This window comes from Nylanderia fulva, unplaced genomic scaffold, assembly GCF_048542155.1.
Source record: "Nylanderia fulva isolate GAGA-0341 unplaced genomic scaffold, ASM4854215v1 Scaffold44, whole genome shotgun sequence".
Lineage (NCBI taxonomy): Eukaryota > Metazoa > Arthropoda > Insecta > Hymenoptera > Formicidae > Nylanderia > Nylanderia fulva.
In genome coordinates, this window is record NW_028190521.1 from 315839 (window position 1) to 342636 (window position 26798).

General features: G+C 31.1%; 1 protein-coding gene across 8 annotated transcripts; it reads right to left on the reverse strand.

The window, feature by feature from the left end:
• Nucleotides 1-207: 207 nt before the first annotated feature.
• Nucleotides 208-26282, reverse strand: LOC114929616 (uncharacterized). Of its 8 annotated transcripts, XM_029301202.2 has the most exons (22): nucleotides 22603-22791; nucleotides 20437-20597; nucleotides 19740-19949; nucleotides 18558-18759; nucleotides 14224-14384; nucleotides 13953-14084; nucleotides 13671-13850; nucleotides 13359-13589; nucleotides 12696-13070; nucleotides 11997-12209; nucleotides 10851-11014; nucleotides 10407-10554; nucleotides 9581-9695; nucleotides 9222-9254; nucleotides 3978-4037; nucleotides 3780-3907; nucleotides 3555-3695; nucleotides 3200-3404; nucleotides 2971-3119; nucleotides 1840-2055; nucleotides 1359-1460; nucleotides 208-1269 (listed from the first exon to the last, which is right to left on the reverse strand). In XM_029301202.2, the coding sequence occupies exons 2-22, from the start codon at nucleotides 20587-20589 to the stop codon at nucleotides 1186-1188; spliced, it is 3402 nt and encodes a 1133-aa protein (XP_029157035.1). In that variant the 5' UTR covers nucleotides 20590-20597; nucleotides 22603-22791; the 3' UTR covers nucleotides 208-1185. The 8 variants fall into 8 exon arrangements, 7 of the variants coding, with proteins under 7 accessions (XP_029157035.1, XP_085342639.1, XP_085342637.1 ...); XM_085486513.1 differs by lacking the exon at nucleotides 9222-9254 and having other exon boundaries at nucleotides 22603-22790; XR_003819293.2 differs by lacking the exons at nucleotides 208-1269; nucleotides 1359-1460; nucleotides 1840-2055; ... (3 more) ...; nucleotides 3780-3907; nucleotides 9222-9254 and adding an exon at nucleotides 6407-8581 and having other exon boundaries at nucleotides 22603-22808.
• Nucleotides 26283-26798: the final 516 nt, after the last annotated feature.

The window sequence follows — 26798 nt, forward strand, 5'->3', positions numbered from 1 at the left end:
TACTGCACAATTTATAAAGTAATGAATTATTATTTAATTATTGTTCAATAAATAATATTATTTTCAAGAAATAATACTGTTCTTATTTTGTTTTTTCGCTGTAATTTTAAAGCAATCGACTTTAAGCACATATTTTTTCACAAAATCAGCATACAACTGTATCTATCGGAATAGTTTGGCGAAATGATTCTTACGTACATTCTTACGTACATTGCAGTCTTGTTACATTTATTTATAAGGCACTAAACTGTCTCGACATTTGACATAGGTCATACAATTCATGAATCCATATACTTTCAATGATATGCGAAAATACCAAAAAGAGAGATTTTGTTAACATAGCCGACGAGAATTAATATGGGTCCTCTATAATGACAAAATTTTTTTATAAAATATTCTTTTCTAGTATATACAAAAATAAAACGTAGAATGTTAAATATTTATTCTAAAAGAACATATAAAAAACTTTAAGATTCTTTGCAGTACACTTGTTTTAAGGATGTATAGGAAATGCAATCGGAGACAAAAGTATTAAAAACGTTATTCACGCTATACATTTTATAGAAAATCGCTAAAGATTATGTTTCTAACTTTCAGTTGTTTCTAGCGTTGACACAAATTGAATGCTCGATTAAACTAATAATCACAATAGTTTTTTTTAATAATAATTGCAAGTAAATCATTTTGAAACTTTACAGAAACATTTTTACATGTTTAAAAAACTTATAACAAACTCAAATTTTTAATTTTTGGTTTTTCATACTTTGTGAATAATTTATTATCTTTTCCTCGAACATTCGCATAAAATCCTATGTTAAAATTGCAAAATTCAATAATGACTTTTTAACGAGCAATTAAAATAATTTTAAGTAATTCATCACGATTTAGAACTAAGAATGTCCAGTTAAAAATTCACGACAATATCATTGATTTATATATCTATCCAATACATCCTTAATAATGGATGTAAAAAATCGATACATTATGTTATTGTTGAGATAAATAAAAATATAATATATGCAGCGTAGAGAATCTCGGGTCTCTTTGCGAATTGCAGTCTATATTTATCCTGCTTTTCATCGGCCCTTTCTCAACATAAATATTTTCGATGCATGAATATATTAAAGTGTGTGAATCGCGCGCATATAATTGCGAAATCGGTGCAAGTGTTCAGCATCGTACCATTTACATGATCATGGACTTTTCTTCTTCTTGAAGCCGTTCAATATCAGATTTGTTCATGAAGTAATACGAGGGCTGTCGAGATTTCTAAAAATGCAGAAAATTAGCCCTCTTCCGTGTGTAGAAAAAGTTTTTTTGTTATTCGAATAATAATAAAAATAATAAAAATGGCTTACCAAATCTTTAACAATACGTTTTGCGCCTGCCGTGATCAATATATTACTTAAGACTTCCACGGATGGCACTCCCATTGCGTAATGAAGAGCTGTTTTCTCCAACTGAAAAGACATTTTTTATTTTAGTGTCTTCTTTTTTTAAAATTAAATTTGTTTGAAAGCTTTTGAATTATATTTGCAGATGCCATTAAATTTATTTAGAAATTAGTTTTCTTTTTGACGCAAGAAAAAATGTTAAAAATGGTCAAAAATACCATTTTTGACTCATATTACAATTTATTTTAAATCGTAATGTGTTAAGAAACAATAGTATCGTGTTCAGCGCGAAAAAACTTCGGAGAGAAGTTTAATTGCGTCCTCTGAATCCATATTTTACAATTGAAGGATTTGTATTATTTTCTTATCTATCATTTTAAGCAGAATTAAACTAGTGTTTTATCATCATATTTCACATTTAATGTTCCTTTTGAGCGATTCGTACATTATCACCGATGCGTAAAGTCTCCGGATACGTTCTCGCGATAAATTTAACGAGCTCCTCATTCTCCCAAAGCACAGCGATGTGCAATGCACATCGGCCAAACGAGTTCTTCCCAACAGCCAACAATTTTCCACCTCCGTTATTTTTACTCAAAAGCTCCTTCACACGATCCACATCGTTGGCCCGAATTGCAGCATGCACTTCCTCACGTTGGTTCTGTCAAAAAATTGTTTTAGTAATTTGAAAATGTAAATAATAGTTTATTTTCTTAGAAATGTGAATTATTTGAAATAGATGATGCATTTAAGTATTATAAATAAAAATATACATAAAATAATTTTCATTTATTAAAATATATTTTTTTCAAAACTTATTTATATATTTCTATTACTTATTTTTTATTTCAAATATATTTTTCTTGCAAAAAAATTAATCGAGATATTAATTTTAATATTCTTTTTATTTTTAATTTTTAAAAATTATCTTAAAAATGTCTATTTTTTTTAGTTCTTATTTAAAAATAATGTAAAAAACATATTTTGCATATTTTGTATTTAAAGCTCCTGGATTTTTGCCATGTTGAATTGTGACGTCAAAGGCGAGAAAGCGTACGTTAAAAATTCTTAGATGCCATTTTTAAATGAAAAGATATTTTGATGAAACAATATTTTAAATGGCTTTAGCACATTTTAAAAATATCTCGAAAACTATACTTTTCTTTTGACAGTCAATCAACAACCATAAAATGATCGTGATATCAGATCGTCATGCGGAATGACCGCATATACAAGAACCAGACGGACTGGATTTCATATTGCAGTCATTTTACAGCTGTTGATTGATTATAAAGGGAAAAAGTTAGTTTTCGAGATATTTTATTTTAAGAGTGTGCTAAAGTCATTTGAAGTGCTGTTTCATCAAAATATCTTTATTTCAAAATGTATTTAAGAATTTTTAGCGTGTGTTTTCTCACTTCTGATTCACAATTGTAACATGTTCGGCGAGAGCCCAAGAGCCTTAATAAATAAAAAAAGGTTCCACCTATTTTGCATTTTATTCTATTTGAAATGAGTTTGGACACCCATTTTGCACATATCTCTGTTTATCTCATAGATTTTTGCACTCTCTTACTACATAATTAGGAATTGATTGTAGAAACTGGACGGTAGGTTCGTGTTCTCTTTGAGCAGCAACATCGATGATGTTCACGTCTTCATCCTCGGTGTCCAAGATATGATCATAACCCTCTAGCAGAAGTTCAACTAACTTTTCAGTTTCTCCTGCGAACATGATTCTTTTATAATTTTCTACATGAAGATAGCTTATTGTTAATATACCTATATATTATATATTTTTTTACCTCTTGCTGCTAGATAAACAATGAAGCGATCGATCTCTTCAACGTTCTCCCGAATATTTGCCTGTTCGGCAACATCTCTAGCTGTTCGATACAGTTCGTCTCTAAAACCAACGTTAACCTGCGTCTCCAGTAGCAGGTGATACAGGCCGTCCTTTGAATAGGAACGAACTGCCGCGAAGTGAATCATGCTTTGTCCATGTTCATCCTAAGAAATAGAGTTTTTTTTTCATTTTTTGTGTGTGCGAGATAATACTTATTGTTGCAAAGGATTTAATAAAAAATAAATCGTATAATTCTTTTTTCCAAGAAATATTGTTTCGCAAAAGTGTCGAAATGTATATTTTTATTCACATACTCTATTAGGATTGCTGAACGTAGATTCGGGTATATCTGAAGCTGGACTCCGGGGATAACCAGCGTCTTCGTCGAAATTTTCATTCTCGATATTTTCCAAATTTTCTTCTTCACGATCAGGTATAATGAGAACATCAGATTCCTGAAGTCAGAATAAGAAAAAAATTGTAATGTTAAATTCTCCGAGGATGTTCTATAGTGTTTAATTCTTCAATCAGATATATACTTGTTCCTGTTCATTGGCTTTATTCTTGCTGGCAAAGTTGTACAAGTATGTTGCGAGATATGTGACCGGATCCGTTGGACGCGCGTTAGCAACTTCCGTTAATCCTTTAATTAAGGGATCGCCTAACGCTGGAAAATAAATGATTTCTCGTTATATTGGATTCTACAATAATATGAAAAAAATGCAAACGATACTTACACGATGCTAAATAACGACCTTCTTCTGTCCGAAATATCGGTATTTCGACTTCATTATCATCTGTAAGATAAGTTCTTTAGATTGTTGTAGAATTATTAGGAAAGCATTATTGCGCATGTTAATTTTATCTCTTAGAAGTTAAACATTTCAATTAGCAATAAATAATCACAAAATATAATTCTATTATGTAAATTTATAGCATGCACATTAATTTAAATGTTAACAAACTATTAATTGCTGAAGATAATTATTGCAACTTTATGCACACAATATTGCACATTTTTATATAAATTTTAATTATATTTTAATAAAATTTTAAGTTATTTACATAATTGTTTGTATATACATGTATATTCCTTTTTTAATTTTAACTATCTTTTATAATCTAAAAATTATTTGATGCAATAATGCTTTTTAATCTTGCAGAAAGTGCTTCATGAAATGCTTGTGCAACATAATCACTCGACAAAACGTGACAGAATACTTAATTCAGTTTCGCTTTTAATATATATACAAATTCAAAATCTAAATTAAACAAGCAAAGACAAACATAACTAAGCAACAAACACGGTCGATCTAAATCTAAAAAGTGCATTAGGTGATTATATCTTTACGTACATAATAAATAATTACAGACAATTATTAATCAACAAACGTATAAATGTCAATTTTTCTTATATATATACATATATATCGATAAAAATAATCTTTTATCGTTGAATAAAACTTCTATATTATAACTTTTTTATTATTATACTATTATATTATAATATTATACGCAAAGCACACAGAATATAATATTTACAAAACTATATAGAGTATATACATATATAGATTTATTTATACATATTTATAAAAAATACAATGACACTTAGACGCCTATTGGCTTATTTTTGAATTAACAAGTTCACATTGTAATGTGAGCCTAGAATAAGATGCAATGAGTAAGAGTAAAAATGTATAAACGAGTTTATATTTTAAAATGAATAATAACATTGGAAAGACATGTGCTTCGCCATTTTTGTTTTGTGTGAACATCGACTCGTGCATTACATATAAAAAAGCTTTTGAAAAGACTGACATTTTTTTTAAGCTTGTGCCATTAATATCGGATCGAAAAAATTTAATGTCATCGATTTTACATGAAATAACGCGTTACATGCTTATTAATATATTTATACACATTGTATATGTATATGTATGTATGTATATGTATGTATGTATGTATGTATGTATATGTATGTATGTATATGTATGTATGTATATGTATGTATGTATATGTATGTATGTATATGTATGTATGTATATGTATGTATGTATATGTATGTATGTATATGTATGTATGTATATGTATGTATGTATATGTATGTATGTATATGTATGTATGTATATGTATGTATGTATATGTATGTATGTATATGTATGTATGTATATGTATGTATGTATATGTATGTATGTATATGTATGTATGTATATGTATGTATGTATATGTATGTATGTATGTATATGTATGTACATATGTTTATACATATATGATACAGGATGTTCCATTTTAAATTATCTACCCTAAAAACTTTTTTATTTTTGATTGTAGAAATGCTTCGGACAAACATTGTTAGATTGAACAAAAGTTGGCGCTATTAATTTTTTTCCAAATGCCGCTTTTTAAAATCATTTGAAGATCATTTACGTATTTTTAAATGAAACCTCAATTTTATTATATAAATTGATTCCTTGAAATTTTTATTTTAAAAAGTTATAAGATGACCAAAATGTAAACAGTTTACGAGATATTTTATATGTACTTAAATTTAACATAAACTATGAAATATCTTGTAAATCCATTTTTTGATGATCTTATTTTAATACTTTTGTACATAAAATAATGAAAGACATCAAGTGGTATAAATACATAGTTGTTTGTAAAAAAAGTACGTAGTTGCTAGTTGCTATTATACTTTTTCTTACAATCAACTATTTTCCCTTCAGGAAAAAGTCAGTAGCACCTTTATCTATTCTCCATCAAATAAAGCATATTTTGTTCTACAATCAAAAATAAAAAAAATTTTGGGGTGGGTAACTTAAAATATAGGATACTGTATACATAAATGTAAAAATCAAATATATTTTACAATTCTAACAATTATAGAATATGCTTACAAGTTCTTTAATGTAAGTGAATTCTTTGTGTGTATGTGTGTATTTTGTGTGTATGTGTGTATTTTACAATCAATATTTTATATTTTACGCCGAAGGAAAAAATTCATGTAAAACCGTTATTTATAAAATATAGGTAATATTACATCATACATAAATAATTTTAAATAATTTGTCGAATTATTTCGAACAAAGATTTACAATGCACAATTGTGAGACAATTTGTGCGACAATGATGTCGTGTATACCAATAATGCTGATTGTTTACTAACCTAATCAGCAATCCAGTATTTCATCGCCGGTTAATCCGGTATAATAGAGCGACTACGATTATATATGATTTAATGTAATTTCATAAGAGAGACTGGATGTGCACGAGAGAAAAAACAAAATAACGTTCACATATCTTTCCAACGCATTTCTCTCTTTTTCTTTCTCTCTCTCTCCCACTCGCTTATTATACATATATAGCCTAAGTTATCTAAAAAGTTTAGTCTCTATGAAGAGTAATTGACTATCAAGTGTTGGCTGATAATTATCACAGAAAATTTCCATGAATAAGCGTAAATGTTACTTATATAAAAAAGAATTTAAGAGAAAGAAAAGAACGGACATTCTTGAAGACAATCGATAAGAGAGATCACTGTTGTGTTAATTATGAGTATTTGAATCAAGTTTTTGCTTCATTCAAGTTAGAATATTAATCGGAATCATTCTTGTTGTTATATATCGACTAAAAATCTTCGATAACTGATGAATTAGTTTTTTCCTTTAATTGTTATATCTCTCCGAGTGGAGGTCTTCCATCTAAAATTTCTCAAGATGGGTCGTTGATTTTGTTAAGAGACATCCACTTTTTTCACACATAGAAAGTGCGCAATTGTCATGTTGGATAATTTTTATCTTATTTTTATTTTATTCTTTTAGATGAGTTTATTTTGGAATTTTTCTTCGTCCGTAAAATGAGGGAAAAAGTTGGATGATTCCGGAATGATCGTCTTGAAGAGTTTAGAATCTACAATTTGTCTTATTGTCTCTCTCATAATCGCTGTACATCTGTATCTACGTCTTGAGATTTCTCGACACGTTAACTCGCTTGCGGAATATGCCGGTAATGAGATTGGCGATCTTCATCGAGTTGTTCATTGACAGTTCCTTCTCCAGCGTGATGATATTGTGCACCGCTCTGCAAAAATCCTGGAGAGTCTGCAATTCGGTAATCCCTAGCGATTGCTGATTACTGACCCTCACCATGTCCTTTTTTACGGTGTCGCGTGCAATAAGGCCGCGTACCACGCACAAGTGTCGCAGATTCTCGGGTGTCTTCGAGAGTTCCGGGAACCGGACGATCAGGCAGAATCTCAAAGTGTTGCCGAGAGCGTGAGGACGCGCGGTCAGGAATCCGAGCTTTTGATCCCGCTTGAATTTCAGTTTCTTGTCAAATATCATCATTAATCTAGCAACCCTAACGTAGGCGCGACCTATCAGACCCGGCCGGTTCTCGCTAGTGCGACAGACGATCCTCAGATGATCCTGAACATTCACCCAAGCGGCGAGATCGCCGGCCGTGGTGACGTACACGCCGCGTCCGTAAGGCCAATGCTTGCCATGGAGACGCCGATCGTCGTTCAGGTCGAACTCTGTGATCGTCAAGAGTAAACCGGCCGCGGCCAATTGTGCTCGTATTCGGCTAGGCTGCTCGAGAATCTCGTTGAGAGTGAAGTACGTCCCGGCTTCGTCCTCGCTGCTGCCCTCTGCCATCAAATCGACGATCTCCGAGCTCATCAGCTGATTGGTGATTTCCCTCTCGACCTCCTCCAATTGATTCACGGTTAACGTCAACGGCAGACTATAATTGGCCAGATTACGGGTGCACTCTAAAATGCCGGCTTGGACGAATTTACCGGTCGGATCGAGATCGTACTGCGCGATCGCGGTGACAATCGCTTCTTCCGGCGGAGCCTCCTCGCTCTCCTCGTTCTCGACACTGAAGAAATGCGGTAACGTGTGATCGGACAAATCACCGCTCGCGCTGACGCAGTGCAGCTCCCGGATGAAAGGATCGAAGAACTCCGTGAAGACGACGTAGCTTTCGAAGTCGGGCGCCACCGCCCCGTAATTTCCGTGATCCTCGTCCGCGGTGTTCGAACTGAGGTTCGAGCGGGCACTGCTGATCTTGCTACCGTTGCCCGTGACGGTACCGTACCTTTTCAAAGCGGGCCAGATCACGTCAAAGAGATTGTGGTCCATGCGAGTCACACGGTGCTTGATCAAATCGAATACGGGCCGTGTCAAGCTACGAGCGATTAGTGTACCGGCGTTCGACGGCGTCTTCGGTATCGACGATCGCCGGTTGCCCGCCAGCAATCGGAAACATCGCTCCAGCGTGGTCAGGACCTCGGGTTCGCTGACGTCACGTCGGGCTGAGTAGATATCACCTCCGGGAACTGTAGATCTCGGCCGAGAATTGACAGCAGCGGTGAGTGAAAGAACAGCCGGATTAACAGCCATCACGAGATCGTTGAAAGATATATAGATTGACGCGAAAGCAAATTTCACGGTTCAATATATGATGATTATCGAAGAGTCGAAATTAGGTTTTAGATGAAATATTTCCTTAAAGAGGTATCGCAGCTATAAAGCTGCTTTTTATCTTATAATTTAAGATATTGCGGTCCTCTTTATGTATATCTAATGCTTTAGTTTTATGATGAGTTAATATTTTAATCTCAAGAACTTTATGAGATTATTAATGCAATTGTAAAATGGCTGTAAAGCTGATTTACAATTGTATCGTGATGTTTTATTATATAAAATTTATCGTAAAATTTTTACTAGTAAGTACAATAACTATATAGCATATTTAAATATTAAAAATATTAGTTAAATAAATATTATATAATTAATAAAGTGACCCTATTTTACATACCTAGCTAACACGCTGAAATGTTAAGTGTCGAATTGATTATGTGCTTTTATAAAAATAATATCGAACGAAGCAAGTCAAATTAATATCACAAAATCAGAAAGTCAGTAAAAAGGAGAAATACTTGTGCGCTTAACAAGTATATCGATTGGGATTCTTACGCGGTATTTCAGGGACGACTTGATTGCGCTTGTCTAAAAAAAAAGAATAAATCGATCATGAACAAAACTGGACATTATTAAGGTAATCGAGAATTAACACAGTTTCCTGTGCGGAGGAGAAACAATCAATGGATATTTGACAAAATCGCGACACATAGCGTATACTTTTGTGCCAAGTGCGACGATTGTTGGAGATCTTTACGAAGATTTCGACTTAAATCGGAACGATTCTCAATCACAATACAAAACGAAGGATGACGTCGCGAGGAGAAGTGCCCGGATTATTTGCCGCGCGCGACTATTTTTACAATTATTATCAATTAGTGCTCACTACTAAAATGCCTCAAATAAAATAATACCTTTATCTGTCAACATTTCGTCGGCAAGCCTCTCGCTAGCTCCGAAATCGCGAAGAAGTCGTTTGTGCGATAGGTCGTTTTGATTTTGTTTGTAATAATCCGCCTTTTGTTCGAACTGCACGAAAGAAAAATAATGTTCCATGTTTCGCTTGCAATAATAAATATATGAAAAAACTTCAACCATTTATTAGAATTAAGTAATTCTGTATTTTTTAATTAAAAAGCTAAAATATAATTATAATAATTTTCTTATTATTAAAGTTATTTTAATCTAATAAAAATTTTAGTATTTATTTATTAGGAACAAATAATTTTATATTTTTATTAAAATTTAAAATATTTTTTCTTTAAAATTTATACAGAATTTTCGAATTTTATAATTGAAATATAAAGAAATTTGATCGAAAAAGAAACTTTTATTTTTTATTAAATTTAGAAATTTTTTCTTACTGCAAAAATTCTGTATTAATTTATTTTCAATCAAGCATTTTAATAATTCTGAAATTTGATTAATTCTTATAATAAAAAATTAATACAAAATTTTTTGAATGAGAACAACTTTTAAATTTTAACTATAATATAAACTTATTAGATTCTAATAATTTTAATAATTGCAAAAATAAATACAGAATTTTTGCACTATATAAAATTCAAAATTTCGCGCAAAATTCAAATTGTGCATACGATTTTAACTAAATAATGAAATTTTTCAAGAAAAGAGAAAACATTTTTTCTCTCATTGCGAAAATCGTGCGCACAATTACGCCACTTCGTAATTGCGAAATTGCGATAGTAATAATGAAAATCATCTAATAATAGAACTCACGTTGTCTTGTATTAAAGGATTGGCGCCTAGATGTAGCAAGAGGTTATAGTAATGACCGTTATCCGCAAGTGTCGCAGCGTAATGCAACGGAGTACGTCCGTCGAGATCGATTGCATTGGCGGTTTCTGGAAACCTTCCCGCTAGGTACCTGAATCAGGTATAAAATATTCAATCTAAAGTGACGTGGGTAGATAGTGCAGGCCTGTGGATAGTTTATAGCCTGTCATTTGTAATGAGAACCTATCGATATAGTTGGATGAATTGTAAACTGATTCGATCGACAGCAATCGGTTGGTCAGGCATAATTAAATGATCAGAATATTATTGTCGAACAAGAAATAGCCGTGCCTGTTTTATTGAATCGTCGAAATAGTTATGTATTATATATAAGAGTATATATATGTATATTATGTATATATATGTGGGTAAAAATATGTCAAGTACCTGATGACAGCAGTATTGCCAAATACAACTGCAACATGCAATGGCGTTGCACCGTGGGGTGACGATTCGTCTCGTGCCACTGCAAATTTGCGCCTATCTAGTGCGCTTTGCAGATCGCGAAGATTTCCTTCTCGTGCTGCCATGTGTACGGCATGAATTTTTCCCTAATATTGAGGAATGTGATTTATATTATAATTTAGTTTATATCATTGAAACGTTGGTACGCATATTAAATTTGATGCGCACCAAAACTTTAGTACGCTTACATCGAATATACAAAGGGAAAAAGATAATACAAATTTAATTTATTTTAATATTATTTGAGAACCACATAAAATTAATGATATCTAACAAGTTTTAATTGAAATTATGCTCAACGCTAAACCACTAAATTACCTTCAAAATGCATTTCATGCGTATCATTTGGTACACGTATCAGTTTAGTACATGGCCTAGTTTACATCGATCGTTTAATATGTGTATCAAGTAGCAAATAACTAGTAAATTGGTTCAGTTATTGACTGATTAACTCAAACACACTACTTAATATATGTATCAAATGCTCGATGTAAACTAGGCCAATGCTCCTACTTAATACGCTCGTACCAAATTGATCTGGCAACGTTTACATCGTGTGTATTAAATATTTAGTACGAGTTTGGTACAAATATAGTACCTGATACGCGTATCAAGTGCACGATATAAACTAGACCTATGTATATACATAGATATGTATAAAACATATACAGGGTATCTCAGACCTACCGTATAACCTGTTAATAGCAAATTCCTGGGATCATTTGAAGACGATTTTTTCTCAGGGAAAATGTCGAGGCACTAATAATTTTCGAGTTATAAACGATTAAAAATTTACACTTTTTCGTAAGTCTTATGGAAAATATTAACAAAACGACATTTTTTAGTTAATATAGAGTTCACTTTAATAGAATTTTAATTTAAGGGTTAGTTACAAAGATACATTTGGAAACCTGTAAAAATTATGGCTTTCCTCAACATTTTCTTTGAGGAAAAATCATCTCCAAATGATCTACCATCTATCTGGAATCTACCATCAACAAGTTAGGCTATACGGTAGATTGGAGACATCCTACATGTTTTTTCTAAATCTATTACAAAAAAACGTACCATGTAAGTTGGAACGTTATCGATGAATGCCTGGAGTTCCGGATTTCCGGATTGTCTTCCAACCAATCGTCTACCTTCGCCATTGAGAACCAGAGCTGCCAATTGTTCCATATTTCCGTTCTCCAACAGATTCTCCACTTCCAAATCACGACCCATGCTACCCTCGTCCAATTCCACTTCGGCAGGTTCTTCGTGTTCACCAACGATGACCTGCTGTCATATTTAGATATACAATCATGCGCGCGACTGGACGGTTCATGGGCAATCGATAGGAGATATTAATCGCATGTAGGAATCCTACACGCGAATCGATCGTCTGTCTCTTGCCGCGCCTACGCGTACGTTTATGCATGCATACATAATGTTCGTAAAAAAAGTGTTGTTGTTGAATGAGCCGAATCGATTTCTACCTAAAGAACTGTCAAATATGTTATTTCCAGTTGATTAAAAAATATATCTCTTTTTTAATGTAAAAAATATACTATTATTATATTATTATTGAATGTGTAAAAAAAGAGTAAGTATTAAAAATATGAAAAATAATATTGAAATTTAAAAAAAAATGTATTACCCATGTGTACAGTTAATACATATCCCAAGTATTCCAAGAGCAGACATAGATGGAGAAATCCCGGCTTCTTCTTTGTATTATACAAGAAACAGTGCAGTGTGATGGTGACAAAACAATTCAGACAGTACCTGCTCCTCGTCGACACCGGAATCGCCAGTGCTGGGTTCGTTTCTATCCTCGTGCTCAACAGCGATTTCCTCGATCTTCGGGGATTCCTCGTCGATTCCGATCTCAATATCGGCGGCTTCAGGTCCGTCCTCCTCGTCTTTCGTCGGTTCCGCGACAGGCCCGATTACCACATCATCGTCCGAGGATGCCTTTTCCTCGTCCTCTTTCGTTTCCTCCTCTGCCGTTTGTTGTTCCTCCTCGTTCATTTCCTCCGGATTTTCCTCCTCATTATTTGCCTCATCTTCATTTTCGTTCTCTTCTTCTTTTTCATCTCCATTCGGGGTCTCGGGCTCCTCCTTCTCCTCCTCTTGTTGCTCGTCATCAGCTTTCTTAATCTGTTCCACCAAATCTCCCATATAATATTCTTCGTATCATAGACCTGAAATTGCGAATTGACTCGGGGGGACTCCCCCTTCTATCCGAAAAAAATCTCTACTGTTCGACTACTCATTCCGGATGTGACACTACACCGGGATGCCTTTCTATGTCTGACTACGCGTGCAATAAGTGCGCTAAATATAATTACTAATCAATACAAAAATAATGAATATTGTTAGAGACAAGATCGAACAGGCAAAATATTGTGCGTATAATTACAAAAAATAGATTAATAACAAATATACCTCCTCATTCGAGCCGTCCTTAGTTGTAGACTCGGCGCTACCAAAAGCACTGTCATCGCTGCTAATTATCTTTTTCATTCCTCGCAAAGCGGCTTGTCCCAACTCTAGGATCTTCCAGTCCCAATTCTTGGGAGAAGTAGTGGAGGCTCGAGGCGCATCCGGTATCACCGACAAATTTGACAAGTCCACGTCGGAAGGGCGATTCTTATAGAATGCAGCCGCCTTTTGCCTCTGATAAATATAATTATACCGTAGAATGTGTTGATTTTGCATGATTATGTTTTTTTCCTAGAGATCTAATGTAGCACTCACGTTATCCAATTTACTCTCGTCAGCACCGTGTTCTACCAGAAGATCGTACATGGCGCCGTCATCTTTAAGTGCAGCTGAATAATGCAACGGTGTCTTTCCCTCGTTATCCTGGGCGGCTACCGTTTCGGGACGCCTTTCGAGAATTTCACGCGCCATATCCGCATATCCCAAACCAGCGGCCTTTCAGTGGAAGGGATAAAAGCGATTTGAATCGTGCTTTGCTTCTCAATAAGTTAAAAAAGATTTATTGGACAGCTCTCTCTTAAGCACTTATATGTATACCTTATGTAAGACGTTTAAACCGTTGCTGTCTTTGCCGCACAAAACAATGGGCGAAATAGGTCCTTCAAATTTTTCCTTGAAACCTTCCACATCATTGTTAATGACTGTTGTATGGACGTCTTTTACTGTGCCCTAGAAAAGTTGCAGCAATTTGATTCGATAACTGTGTTTAAGCTGTTAAATTATATGTATATTGATGTCTTTAGTCTTTATAAATAACTAAACGCACAAGCGAAAGAAATGATTTTTTCATTATACTATAATAATATACCATGATAAAAGGTATGGCCTCTAGAAATTTTCTTATCCGAGGATTGTTGCTGGTTTCGCATCGAAGTTTGGACCCATGTCCCTCCCACAGTACATGCTGCAACTTTCCGATGTCTCTGTTGTGTATCCATATCCTGATATTGGAAGGCTTGAAATCCAAATCTTGAATACAAGAAACGTTATAATTTAAACAATATCTTGAAACGTTCTTTTTTTCATGTCAAGAAAACTGGTGCAGCAAAATTTGCTCTTCATTGTATTAATAAAACTAATAAAGTTATTGGAAATACTTCTCAAATAATGTAATTCGATAGAAAAATATAAATATTACAAAATATAGATGTATTAGACAACTATATATTTTTTAATTATCTTATACTATTTAATCGAATTTTGAGAATTAGCTGATAAATAAATCGTAAATTGATTTTCCTTTATCGTATAATTTTATCACGGAATATATTATGTAAAAATACGATACATACAACCTGATTCAACTTGATCTTTTTACGATTATTATCATATTTAATAACAACCTCAAGTTTATTAAGTATTTATGAGTGACGAGGAATTCTTGAGTCGCGTGTTATTACAAAGACATTAAATATTTGAGAAACACTCGACACGAGAAATCTGTAAGTCAATAAATGTCGGAACGATTCCGTTATAGAGTACAATGTGTGTATTTTTATGACAGGAAAATTTCCCGTCGAAATATAGAAATATGTAAAAATCTTTTTAAAAAGAATAAACACTCAACAAATCTTAATATAAAAATTACAAAATTTTTATAATATCCATTACTTTTTTTATAAGAATTCGTCATATTACATATGCCAAGAATCATAATTTATAAAAGCAAAAAATGATAGATATTGCAAGGTAAATGCTAGGGTTGAGTAAAATAATGATTTTTTTAAACTAAGTTAAATTACAGTTAGTTGCTTATAAAATGAATTTAGTCCAGTTAAAAGTTGCATGAACAAAAAATTAACTCAGTTAAAGTTAAGTTAAGATTAAATTACCTGAAGTTTTAAAAGTTAATTTTTAAAAACATTATTTATATTAAATTAGAATTTTGTTTGTTAATTCTTTTAAAATTTATAACAACAAATAACAAAGAAATTTTTGATTTTTATATAGAAATATATTTTTTGGTAATTACAATTAATGACAAATAAACATAAAAATTAATAATACTTTAATTTAAAAATAATACATTTATAACTTATTAAAAAAAAACAACAGCTATATTCAGAAATTTAAAAAAATTTAATTTAGGAAAAATGTTAATAAGTTTAAGGTCAAAAATAACTAGTTAAAGTTAAAAATTAATACATTTTAAATTAACTAAGTTAAAAGTTATTAACTTTTTAACTTTTTTTAACTTCCCTTGGTAAATGCAATATATGGAACAATTCTGCTTGCTTTGTGTATTTGATTCTCAGCGTTATAAATAAATTCGACCGCATTCAATTTGATATGTATCGGTATACGTACGTGTCTTCGATAATACTGTTACATGCATGTACATATGTAATATTTTATGCCATCTCGAATCATGTGAATGGCGTGAATGGCGTGCGCAAACGTCAAATTGATAAATTTTCTAGGAAATGAAATGGGGAAAGGAGAGAACTGCCATATTATACTGACACCGAGTTACACGTCTACAATGCGTATAGATATTGCATTTACTCGGTAAAGAGTACCTGTGATACGCGGCTCACATTGTTTACAACTCTTTACCTGCCATGCACCGATGTCTAATAAATTATATCCATATGATCACGTTCGTAGAAATTCTCGCTATGTTCACGCAAGATTTTTTTAAGATTGAACGAACAAATTCAACAATGTAACAATTTATTTTTCATTGTATCAAAAATATTATTTAATGTACGAATAATTCTGATTACAAAGTGACCAATTTTTTAATCCATGAAAAAACAGGAGAATGATGTGCGATATTTATTAGAATATTTTCATGTACAAAAGATGAAATATTAAGTGATAATTAATTTTATTTTATTGCACAAACAATATAATTTTCTTATGCAATGTTGTATATGAAGCATAGACGATTACTGGAATGTGTGTTTACCGGAAATTGCTTTGGTTTGCAATCTTCGAGCTAGCATGCTGAAGAATGAAGAACGCGAGTTCCTATCATTTTTTAAAATCGACCTCTTTTACTCGTTGACGATGAGTCGATCCATGATATCTATTTACGTACACGAAGCCATTTCAAGGAAAATGGCTTAATGAGGAAAAAATCTCATTTCTTTTCAGATAACATTATCTTGTTTTGCAAGTTATTACAACTTATTTCAGAGTTATTTTAGAGTTTGTATTTTGACTATCAATGCATTAATATTTAAGATGCACTAGAGTGAGTATATAAAAAATTTAGTACATACCTAGAACATGATGTATGTCAAATAAGAACATGTAGAACATTAACTTTTAAACTATTTATTATAAAAAAATGAAGAGGATGACATGATGGGCTTCTGTATTAATAAATTATCCAGTTATTCCAATCGTTGTCATTTATTGTCCAACATCTTTGAAATATATTTTTCATCATTTTACAATATATTCTCTAGGTAAAGATCGCTATATCAAACGAATCTGTCGTGATAATTATTTTTTCGTGTACATTTTTTTCCATATATGGTAGTTTTATCTTCATTATAATTCCTGGACAATTTCAAATAAATTTGCGTTTGGTGATTATAATGATTGAGGTATCCCTCTAAACTAATATTTGTCTGTTTAATGAGAGCATAATTATGGGAAAACTTCTGTGTTTGGAAACCATTACATCGAAAAATTTCCCACAAGCAAGTAGAAGAGTTCTTCCTTTTCGACACATTCAGAGGTCTCACTTATTGGAGCCTTCAAAAGAATAACAACGAATTCTTAATGGAAAGAAGAAAATGATGAAATATTAGACTGACTATCAAAGTCACCAAATGCAAATCTAATTGAAAATGTTTGAAAATTAATGATAAAACTGCGTGGAAAAAAGTGTGCACGATAAAATAATTATTTCGATAAATTTATTCGAAATGACGATCTTTATTTCAAGAGTATGCTATGTAAAATTGGCATGTATGCTTGGAAGATGTCAGGCAATAATTTACAACGATCTATTAAAAGTGTCGTAATACTAATTGAATAGTACATATGTGATTTTTTCTTTTTTTTTCCCAATAAATATTTTAAAAGTTTATATACCTAACGCGCTCTTATCAGACATACTTTCTTTTCCCTTTCACATTTAGCAGGTGTTATAATTCATGCTGGATGAACGCGCGCGCGGTAATTCCCCGTTTCGATCCGTGTCGTCGTATCGAACGTCGCAGTTAACCTTGCCTTACGAATTTATGTGCTATCGATTTTTCCCGGTCATTAGAAATGAATACGTGAGCTATAAGGCAAAGAATCTATATCCGCGAGAATATAAGAAATATAGAACGAGATCATTATAAACTATATATAATAGCTTTGTCGCAAGGTTGCCCAAAGTTTTTTCGAAATCGTCTTATAATGATATATAATGATATATATAAATATATAACTCTGACCGGCAAACTTAGAGAAGACGAAACGTTTAATATTTTTTAATTGATTTTATTATTTATGCGCGATGTTTAATAGAAAAAGTTAATGGATATACCAGGGTTGAGTAATAACTAATTAATTAGTTAAAAGTTTATTATTTTTTACTTTAAACTTATTAACTTTTTTCTAAGTTACATTTTTTTAATCTCTAAATATCATTTTATTGTTTTTTATAACTTATAAACGTATTATTTTTAAATTAAAGTATTATTAATTTTTATGTTCATTTATGTCATCAATTGTAATTACCAAAAAATATTTTCTATATAAAAATCAAAAACTTTTTTGTTATTTGTTGTTATAAATTTTAAAAGAATTAACAAACAAAATTCTAATTTAATATAAATGTTTTTAAAAATTAACTTTAGAGTTATATAACTTCTGTTAATTTAATCTTAACTTAACTGGATTAATTTTTTGTTCATGCAATTTTTAACTTAATTAAATTAACTTTAATCAACTAACTTTAACTTAACTTAGTTTAAAAATATTATTAACGTATCCAACCCTGGGATATATTTTCAAGGATATAGCAAGGGTTCAGCAATACAAGCTATTTTGAAAAAGTATAAAAAAACTGATTTTTCTTCAGAAAAGAAGAAACATTGTGCACATCACGCATGTGACGTAGAAAAAAGGAAGACGAATATAATCGATTGAAAATTTATAAATATTTTATGTTAAAATGAGGATATCTGTACTCACAATCCCTCCCTGTGCTTTTTCTTCGTCGTGACATCACTTCCGCTTCGGGCAATGCAATTTCTGTGGGATGTTCCAAGTAATATGCGGCCGGGTTTCCTTTCTTGTCGCAAATGCTAGCGTCACATCCACTTTCTATAAGAAGATCCCAGATTGAATCGGGATCTTTACATGCGCAGCAATAGTGTAAAGCTGTTTTTCCCTCCTAAACATAATATTATATAGTAAAATGTGCAAATTTAAATTTAGAAGTTTTATGTCTTCAATGTGTAAGTACAAAAGACAAAAGTATCGAACAAAGATGGGCTTTGGGGATTGATATGCTAGGCTAGAATCGCTAGAATTTTTTATCTCGGATATATTTCCTACTGTAAGCTGACGTCTGCGAGAGAAGAACAGGTGGTTTACACTTCGTTATTATCCGCGTCACGCGATGCGGGGGTTATAATAAACGTTGCTAGAAGCACAAACTGGAGGGAACCTAGTCAAGCCTCTGTTCAGAGGACTTTCTTCTCGAGAGAGTTGACAAACATTTATTTTGCGGTACAATTCCGCGTCGCGAAAATGGGCCTCGACTATCGTGAATTATAAAGGACGATTGATCGAAGCTCATGCTCATTAAGATCTATATATGTAAAATGAATTAATTAAAGAAGACATCGCTTTTGAAATAAAGACTTGGGAAAGGTTTGTCGAACTAATTCTATCGCTACATAAAATGAAGATCAATGCTTTTTATTATTAATGCCAACTCTTGAAGTTGATGTCCATAAGACGCTTTTACTACAATAATTTGAATGTGTGTACAATTGAATTTCTTATGATACACACACACACACAAATATATTCTTCGGTTTATAGCAAAGGGATTAAGTATCTTACAAGTAGGTTCCAATTCGTTTGCATGGTTTCGAATTTTCTACGATTATTTCCAAATAAAAAGAGAAAACAGTATTTGCAAATCTAAAATTCGAATATAACTGTTCTAGACTCAATTACTTCGCAAAAGTATAATATATGAAATATTATTTCTGATTATTATTCAAATTTCCTAGAAAGTGAAATTTGATGTTCGGATTCGACTTGGATTTTTAAGTAGATACATATTGAACTCGATTTCATCCTCTTTTTCGAGCCCACTCCATTCTTTGGTAAAACTGCGAGTTTTAAAAGAAAGCAACGTACTTTATCTCTCTGCTGCGGCGTGATAGGATAATTTTCTATGAGCCAGGCGACAATGTCGGGTTGATCGTGATAGACAGCTTTGTGTATTAAGGGCGTGCCGCAAGGATCTTTAGCGATCGCCAGCTTCTTCTTCGACTCTTCGGCTATGACTTTCTGGGTTTCAGCTAAGGAGCCGCGCGCAACGGTATCGTGCACTTGAGAGACTTTCGTCTGAAGAACAAATACCAGATATTAAATATATTAATCTTTATTTTCGTGGTGATTCGTTGAAGGAAATCTTCACCGAAAAAATTGTTTTCTCAAAATGCATACTTTATGAGTCCTCTTAATAAATATTCTTAATGAATAAGAATATTTCCCTCTTTATATGATGCTTTTTGGAATGTCTTCTTAAATTAAGAATCTATTCTTTAATTTCAAATAATACGCTGATAAATAATTATCTCATTAAGTATATATTCTTACATGTTACGAATATTTAATAAAAATATCTAATTAAAGAATATTTCTTTAGAAAATTTTCCTTTTAAATTAAGAGAACCCCTTTCACGCCTATTTAGAGGAAGATTTTATAAAGATAAGGCATATTAAGATAAGAATACAATTTTTTTGGTGTTGCCAATTTAAAAATTCTTTCAAATAGATTGAACTTTTCTATGACCACTTGGAGAAATCCATATGTGTAATATTTTCTTACCAAATAATTCGGGAGTCCCTTCAGGAAGACACGAGTTCTAAGATCCGGTGAATTTTCGCCTAATAAACGCGCGCCTCGACCCTCTAACACAACATTTTCCAGTTTCTCAAGTTCGCCACGTTGCAACCAAGTTTTTATGGCCGAAGAATTCATTTGAGCCTCTGTAATAAAACAACAAAATCACATTAAAAAATATATTAATTATAATATAAAATTAAATAATTAAAATTAAATAATTAAAATTAAATAATTAAAATTAAATATAAAATTAAATAATTAAAATTAAATAATTAAAATTAAATATAAAATTAAATAATTAAAATTAAATATAAAATTAAATAATTGTAATATAAAATATTTTTTAAAGATATATTAATTGTAATTATTATGTAAAACATATACATATTTATAATTTGTAAAATATCTTTTACAAATATTATAATTTTTTTCTTCCAAACAATTTATTTCATTTTACAGAAAGCATGATTGTATTCGCAATTGATGATGAAAATTACATAAGAACATCTTGATATGCATTTTGCAATCTATAAAGGGCCAACAGATAGAAGACAGTTATTGAGGTTCCTCTCTATTATTGATTTGCATGTTCTGACGGCATATTCAAACTGTATTTTCGATCGCACATCCATAATGCTATACGATTGCTACATGATTGTCGGCTCAGAATGTAATAACGATATTCATGACATGCAAAATTTAATATCTGGCGGAAGCTTGCATAGAAAGATGTTCCGATATGTAGTTGAATAAGAAAATATTAATATATATGTTCGTGGTTTTGCAAGAAATTTTTAATTAGATTTCCCGATTACTGAAACTTAATTATTGAATTATACATTTCGCAATAAACATCATATTAATCCAATTATAATGTATGCAGTTTCAATAATTATTTTACTAATTTAAAATATGCCATGTTGTATTACAAAATTCTAAATATTAATCAACTATACATATATATCTGTAATTGTGTTGACTAACGACGATTTATATAAATAAATTATAATTGGCGTGCTGTATCGCGTTAAATCTTGCTGGCTATTTACTTAAACTACGCGCAATTAATAGAACATTCTGACTTTTCCTCTTATATGAATCGGTGAATTCCCTGCTTCTGTCTATTACGTGAGTGGAATTCAGTAGAATAAAAATATACATATATGATGTTACACACAGTAGTAACACAGTAGCAAGTGATTTATATGATTTTATTCATGTACAGATCTACGCATCTATCATCTACCACTGAAGATCCATTAATTACATACATTATTTTAATGTCTGTTGATAATGATCTTTTATTCTAATGAAGATGCGTACGATGCATTCCGATAAATATATTCAGCAAGTAAAATTTGTTTCTTTCTCTCTCTCTCTTAACACATTTTCTTTGTTATTTTATTACAGTTGCATTATTTATAAATACATTATAAATATATTATTGCAAACATATTACAATTGTAAATTTTATATCAATATATAAATATAGATTATAATCATTTTTTTTAATTTTATTATATTTTCATGTTTTGTTTTTCTAGAGGATGTAGCAAAATTTGTAAACACTGAACAAAACGTTTCGTGTTTGTAAGATAATTCGTAAGATTCTTATGCGTGAACTTTCAACGTACGATCGTTAATTAAAACGAAAGATGACTATATGCTTGAAATATGTGCATCTACTTTTTAAGTTTAAATAGATAGTAAAAGAGAACAAACAGAACCTAAGGTAGATCTCAATATAAATTATTTAATATTTTATATTTAAATTATATGATGTCGGGAAAACAATCAGTGCATTGATTTTACATAATTATATATAATATATATATATATATATATATATATATATATATATATATAATTTTTACATAAAATTTACGCTATCTTTTAAAGCGAGAACAAAAGTATATTTTACCAGTTTTCTCAAATCAAAAATTCATCACGTTTTTTAATGTGTCTGTTTCAGTAGATAAATAAAAAACAAAAGATTTATATAAATTCGACGTACTATTAAATTCAGAAGCAATATCAAAAATTTTCGACATCTATACGAATAAAATAAAAGGAGACTTCCTCTTATTTCTGAACTGAAGAAGATTAACAAAGAAAAACTGAATCTCTCGAAGCATGAAGCAAAAGTACCTGCTCGGCTCTACGATCGTCATTTTGGATTGACGAATTAGTCCCTGCGATTCGAATAATATCTGCAAGTACCGACTGTGTCGAACTATGTATACGGCACGCTCACACACACATGCACGCACGCACACGCAAAACTAGGCCTCGCGACGTGCGACACGAGAAAGCGTCGCACGTCGAATGAAGCCGACGTTCAGCGTCGCGACGCCACGAAGGGCGGCCGGTTTCCTGGAGCGATTCCCGCGAACGAGAACTCTCCTTACGGGGAGAGAGAGAGAGAGAGAGTCGCCTTCGGACGAATAAATAAAAGATTAAGATCGATCAAGAATTCATGTTCGCAGTTCGCGAACGATAGTAACAGAGTCACGGAGTAATTTCTTCCGGAGTGAAATTGCATTCTTTCATGTACACATATATATATATATATATATATATATATATATATATAGCGTCATATGTACAGTGTTTGCTGTTATCTAAATAAAATATATAGATGATCATCTAGATAAAATTTTGACGTCATCTTATTTTTATATAGATAATAAAAATATATATTATCTATATATCTACATTTTAGATGAAAAAAGTGTTATCTTTATACCAAATTATGTAGAATAATAATGTTCAGATAATTTGCTTCAGAGTCATAGCACATAAAAATTACTCAAGCAGTAAACGATAAAAACTTACAAATAAAAGTATGAATATATTTTTATATCCCTTTTATAATTTATATTTTTTAAACTGTGTTTACCTAAGCAATAATTTTAAAAATAATATTATCTAGAAATTGCCTAGATATGAATCGCTATGTAATTTTATCTTTATCTAGATATATTTAAATTACCTTTCTCTTATTTAAGATAAATTTACATATTTTCAATTTATCCTTATCTAAATAATTTAAAATTATCTAAACACAACACTGCATATGTATGTTTGATCGACTTATAAAATAGAATAAATAATGCACCGCCGGCCTGTTTATTTCTCATATCTTTGGTTGTGTCAATAACCGCGAGACCGTGTGTGACATAGTTGTCATCGTAAATTAGATCCGAGATAAGTGTAGCCTAGAAAGTTAGGTTACCAAAAGTCTGATGAAACGTGAGCCTTCCAATAACCTAATTCGCGTGTCATATTCTTTTTCTGGTAATTATGCAGAGATAAGGATGAGCCTTCTCGATTTCGAGTTTTAAAATATATGTCAAGGTTATCACCTTGAGCAATATGTTGAAGATTCTAACCGGCGCTTATTTATTTATTAATAAGCAGTTAATAATAAAGAAAGTATAATGAATAGAATATGCAATTTTCTACCCAGGTAGCAAACCGACGCCATTAAACGTTAAAATGACGTCATTTTACCCTTATAGAAATTTATCACTAGTAACGCCAATTTATCACTTATTTCGAGTACTTAAATTACTGTATATCATTATTCTAAGTACTCGAAATAAGTGATTAATTGGCGTTACTAGTGATAAATTTCTATAAGGGTAACGTCACATACCGTCATTTTGATGTTTAATGATGTCAGTTTTACTACTTGGGTATGACACCGCATAGATAAAATTTATATAAAATTTAATTAATATAAAATTCTAATCTAACTCAAATCCATTTTTGATTATTAAATTAAAATTAGACTCGGATTAGGTTAGAATTTTTTTGGAATGGGGATGTAAGCTTACACTATATTAATATATTTATTTTGTTAATAACTTTTTAATAAACAATGAGTGCCAGTTAAAACCTGCATAAGATGATTACTCAAGATGATGACCTTGTCATTTTAAAATTATCGAAATTGGGAGTGGCTCCTTATCTTTACATAATCATTCTTTTTTTTTTTTTACCTACTTTTTTAGGGGAGATTGAAGGAATTATTGAAGTTAAAACTTTCGAATTACTTTAGGGAGGAACAGATGGGTCTAATAAAAAATTACTTGAATTAGAGAGAGAGAGAGAGAGAGAGAGAGAGAGAGAGAGAGAGAGAGAGAGAGAGAGAGAGAGAGAGAGAGAGAGAGAGATTTAATTTAATTTCTTGATATTGTACCAAAAAAATTAATGCCCTACGAAGGATTCGCATCAGAGTTTCAACGAAAAATTAATTTTTCCTTGCAATTATCGCACTGACATTTGCATTTTAGGTTCTTGCATCTGTTAACGTTAAATATCTTTTTTGTTTCTTCAAAAAATAAATGTATTATTATATTTTATAAATTAATAAACGTTTAAAACATCAATTTAAAGAAAAGTAATTACTAATTTTAAAATAGAAAGAGTGTTGATGTATTATAGGCGAGCGTCTATGTTACGCAATAAACTCATCAGATAGAGTGATTTCATTATACAAATGACATACGTAGCATTATTAAAGTTGCGTGAGAGGTCAAGAGTATATGTTTCTGAAAGCTGACAATGAAATATTTTTTAGTAAAAATGTCAATATAACTGAATGATTATATATTTTTGTATCATTTATATTAATTTGCAGTAATAATTAATTATATTTAACATAACGAAATAACCAGAAACAAATTCTGCGAATTAATAAGATATATACGTATTTTTGAATAAAAAAAAAAAATATTAATCGAATAGAGAGTGTACAGTTATTTAAAATAATCTCGGTCAATATATTTTCCTGAAAGAAAACGCTTCAATGGATGACTTTTATATCTCTTTCATCAGCCCCAATGTACATATGGACATGTAAAAAACGATTATTGACTGTGTATAATCATAAATATTCCTACATGTATATTTATTTCGTTCTAATTTGTGATATTTTCTATTTTCTTTTTATTTTGTATTATTTATTTATTTTTTTTATTTTTGCATCACGATGTTCTATATTAATGGGTACAGTGCAATGACACATCGATTATATACTGCAGTTTATAAGTATCTCTATATTGTCTTGAAATGCTCTTCGACCGATTTTTAAATAAAATTGTAGCAAAATAATACAAAGTTCATAAATTAAAATAATTGAGTTAGTATATCAGGTTTAAAATATTTCTTATATATTTTTTACTCAAATAAGTGTTTTAAAATAACATCTATAATAAATTAATTTCAGAGAAACATCTGTTTTAAGTTGTAATGTAGTATGAAGAACCTGCCTGCGTTTTTAATTAAGGTATTATTATTATTATTTTTATTATATACTTTTTAACGGCATTTTCTAATTATATTATCGTGAAATTGAAAAAAATTGTAACTAACTAAATAACAAAAAATATTTTTGTATCCCGTAGTTCACTTGATAAGGACCAAAATCAATAGTCGAAACGTCGTGATCTACATTCTTAAAATCTTGCCAGTTTGGTCGTTAAATAATAAATAAAGAAGTTTTAAATTAATTTCATTTAAAAACCGAGAAAATAAATCATACAAAATATCTATATTTAAAATTTCTTAAAATTATAGTAATCACCTTTTTTGAGCGTAGCTCCCCGGGTTCAATTAAGAATTAAAATATCGTCTTGATAAGATGCAGATAAATATAGTACGCTATACTATTTAATAAAAATCTCCATCTTCGCTCATTCGCAATTCGTTAACAATCAATGATACTATTCGATTTGTTACCGTATCGATAGTATTCTCCTGATTCATCGTATTGCAAATTTTTTTTCTATCCCGAATCAGCACAAACACGTTCGAAAGCTATGAGCCACTTCGTAAGACTGACGATGTATAGTTTTCCACGTGTCCTATTCATCCAAGTTCTATATTATTCACAAGAGGTATATAGTTGGAGAATATAGCCTTAGCGCGCTATATAATGCCACACGTCGATTAACGACAACGATAATCAAGAATTCCTTAATAATCAATATATTTAGGGATGATCAACTATTTACTGTTCTGGCTATTTTCGGAAATTTGCGAGAAACATATCTAGGTTACGTACCTACGTAATTATCATTTTATATGAAATATTAAACAAAATTCTTATAAGATTTGAACAAAAAAATAAAGGCGGAGTAATTTATTAAATTTCAATGATAATCTGTTTCTAATGTAGCGCAAATATATTATTACCCGAATAATCGATTCTGCTGAAATTTATTTAGGATAACTTGTGTCCCACTTACATATAATATGTTTCGCGTAAGAAAGTGTTTTATAAAGTTAGCAGTTGTATATATGTACATGTAATCGATCACACATATATGATGACCATT

Bases quoted from the DNA above. Each gene is read 5' to 3' on its own strand.
- LOC114929616 (XM_085486511.1), bottom strand. From the start codon at position 20,589: ATGAATTCTTCGGCCATAAAAACTTGGTTGCAACGTGGCGAACTTGAG. The intron at 10,555-10,850 runs GTACTTGACATA...TACCTGATTCAG, and splicing joins GGCAATACTGCTGTCATCAG to GTACCTAGCGGGAAGGTTTC. The intron at 8,582-9,580 runs GTATTATTTTAT...CGAGATCTACAG, and splicing joins CGAAATGTTGACAGATAAAG to TTCCCGGAGGTGATATCTAC.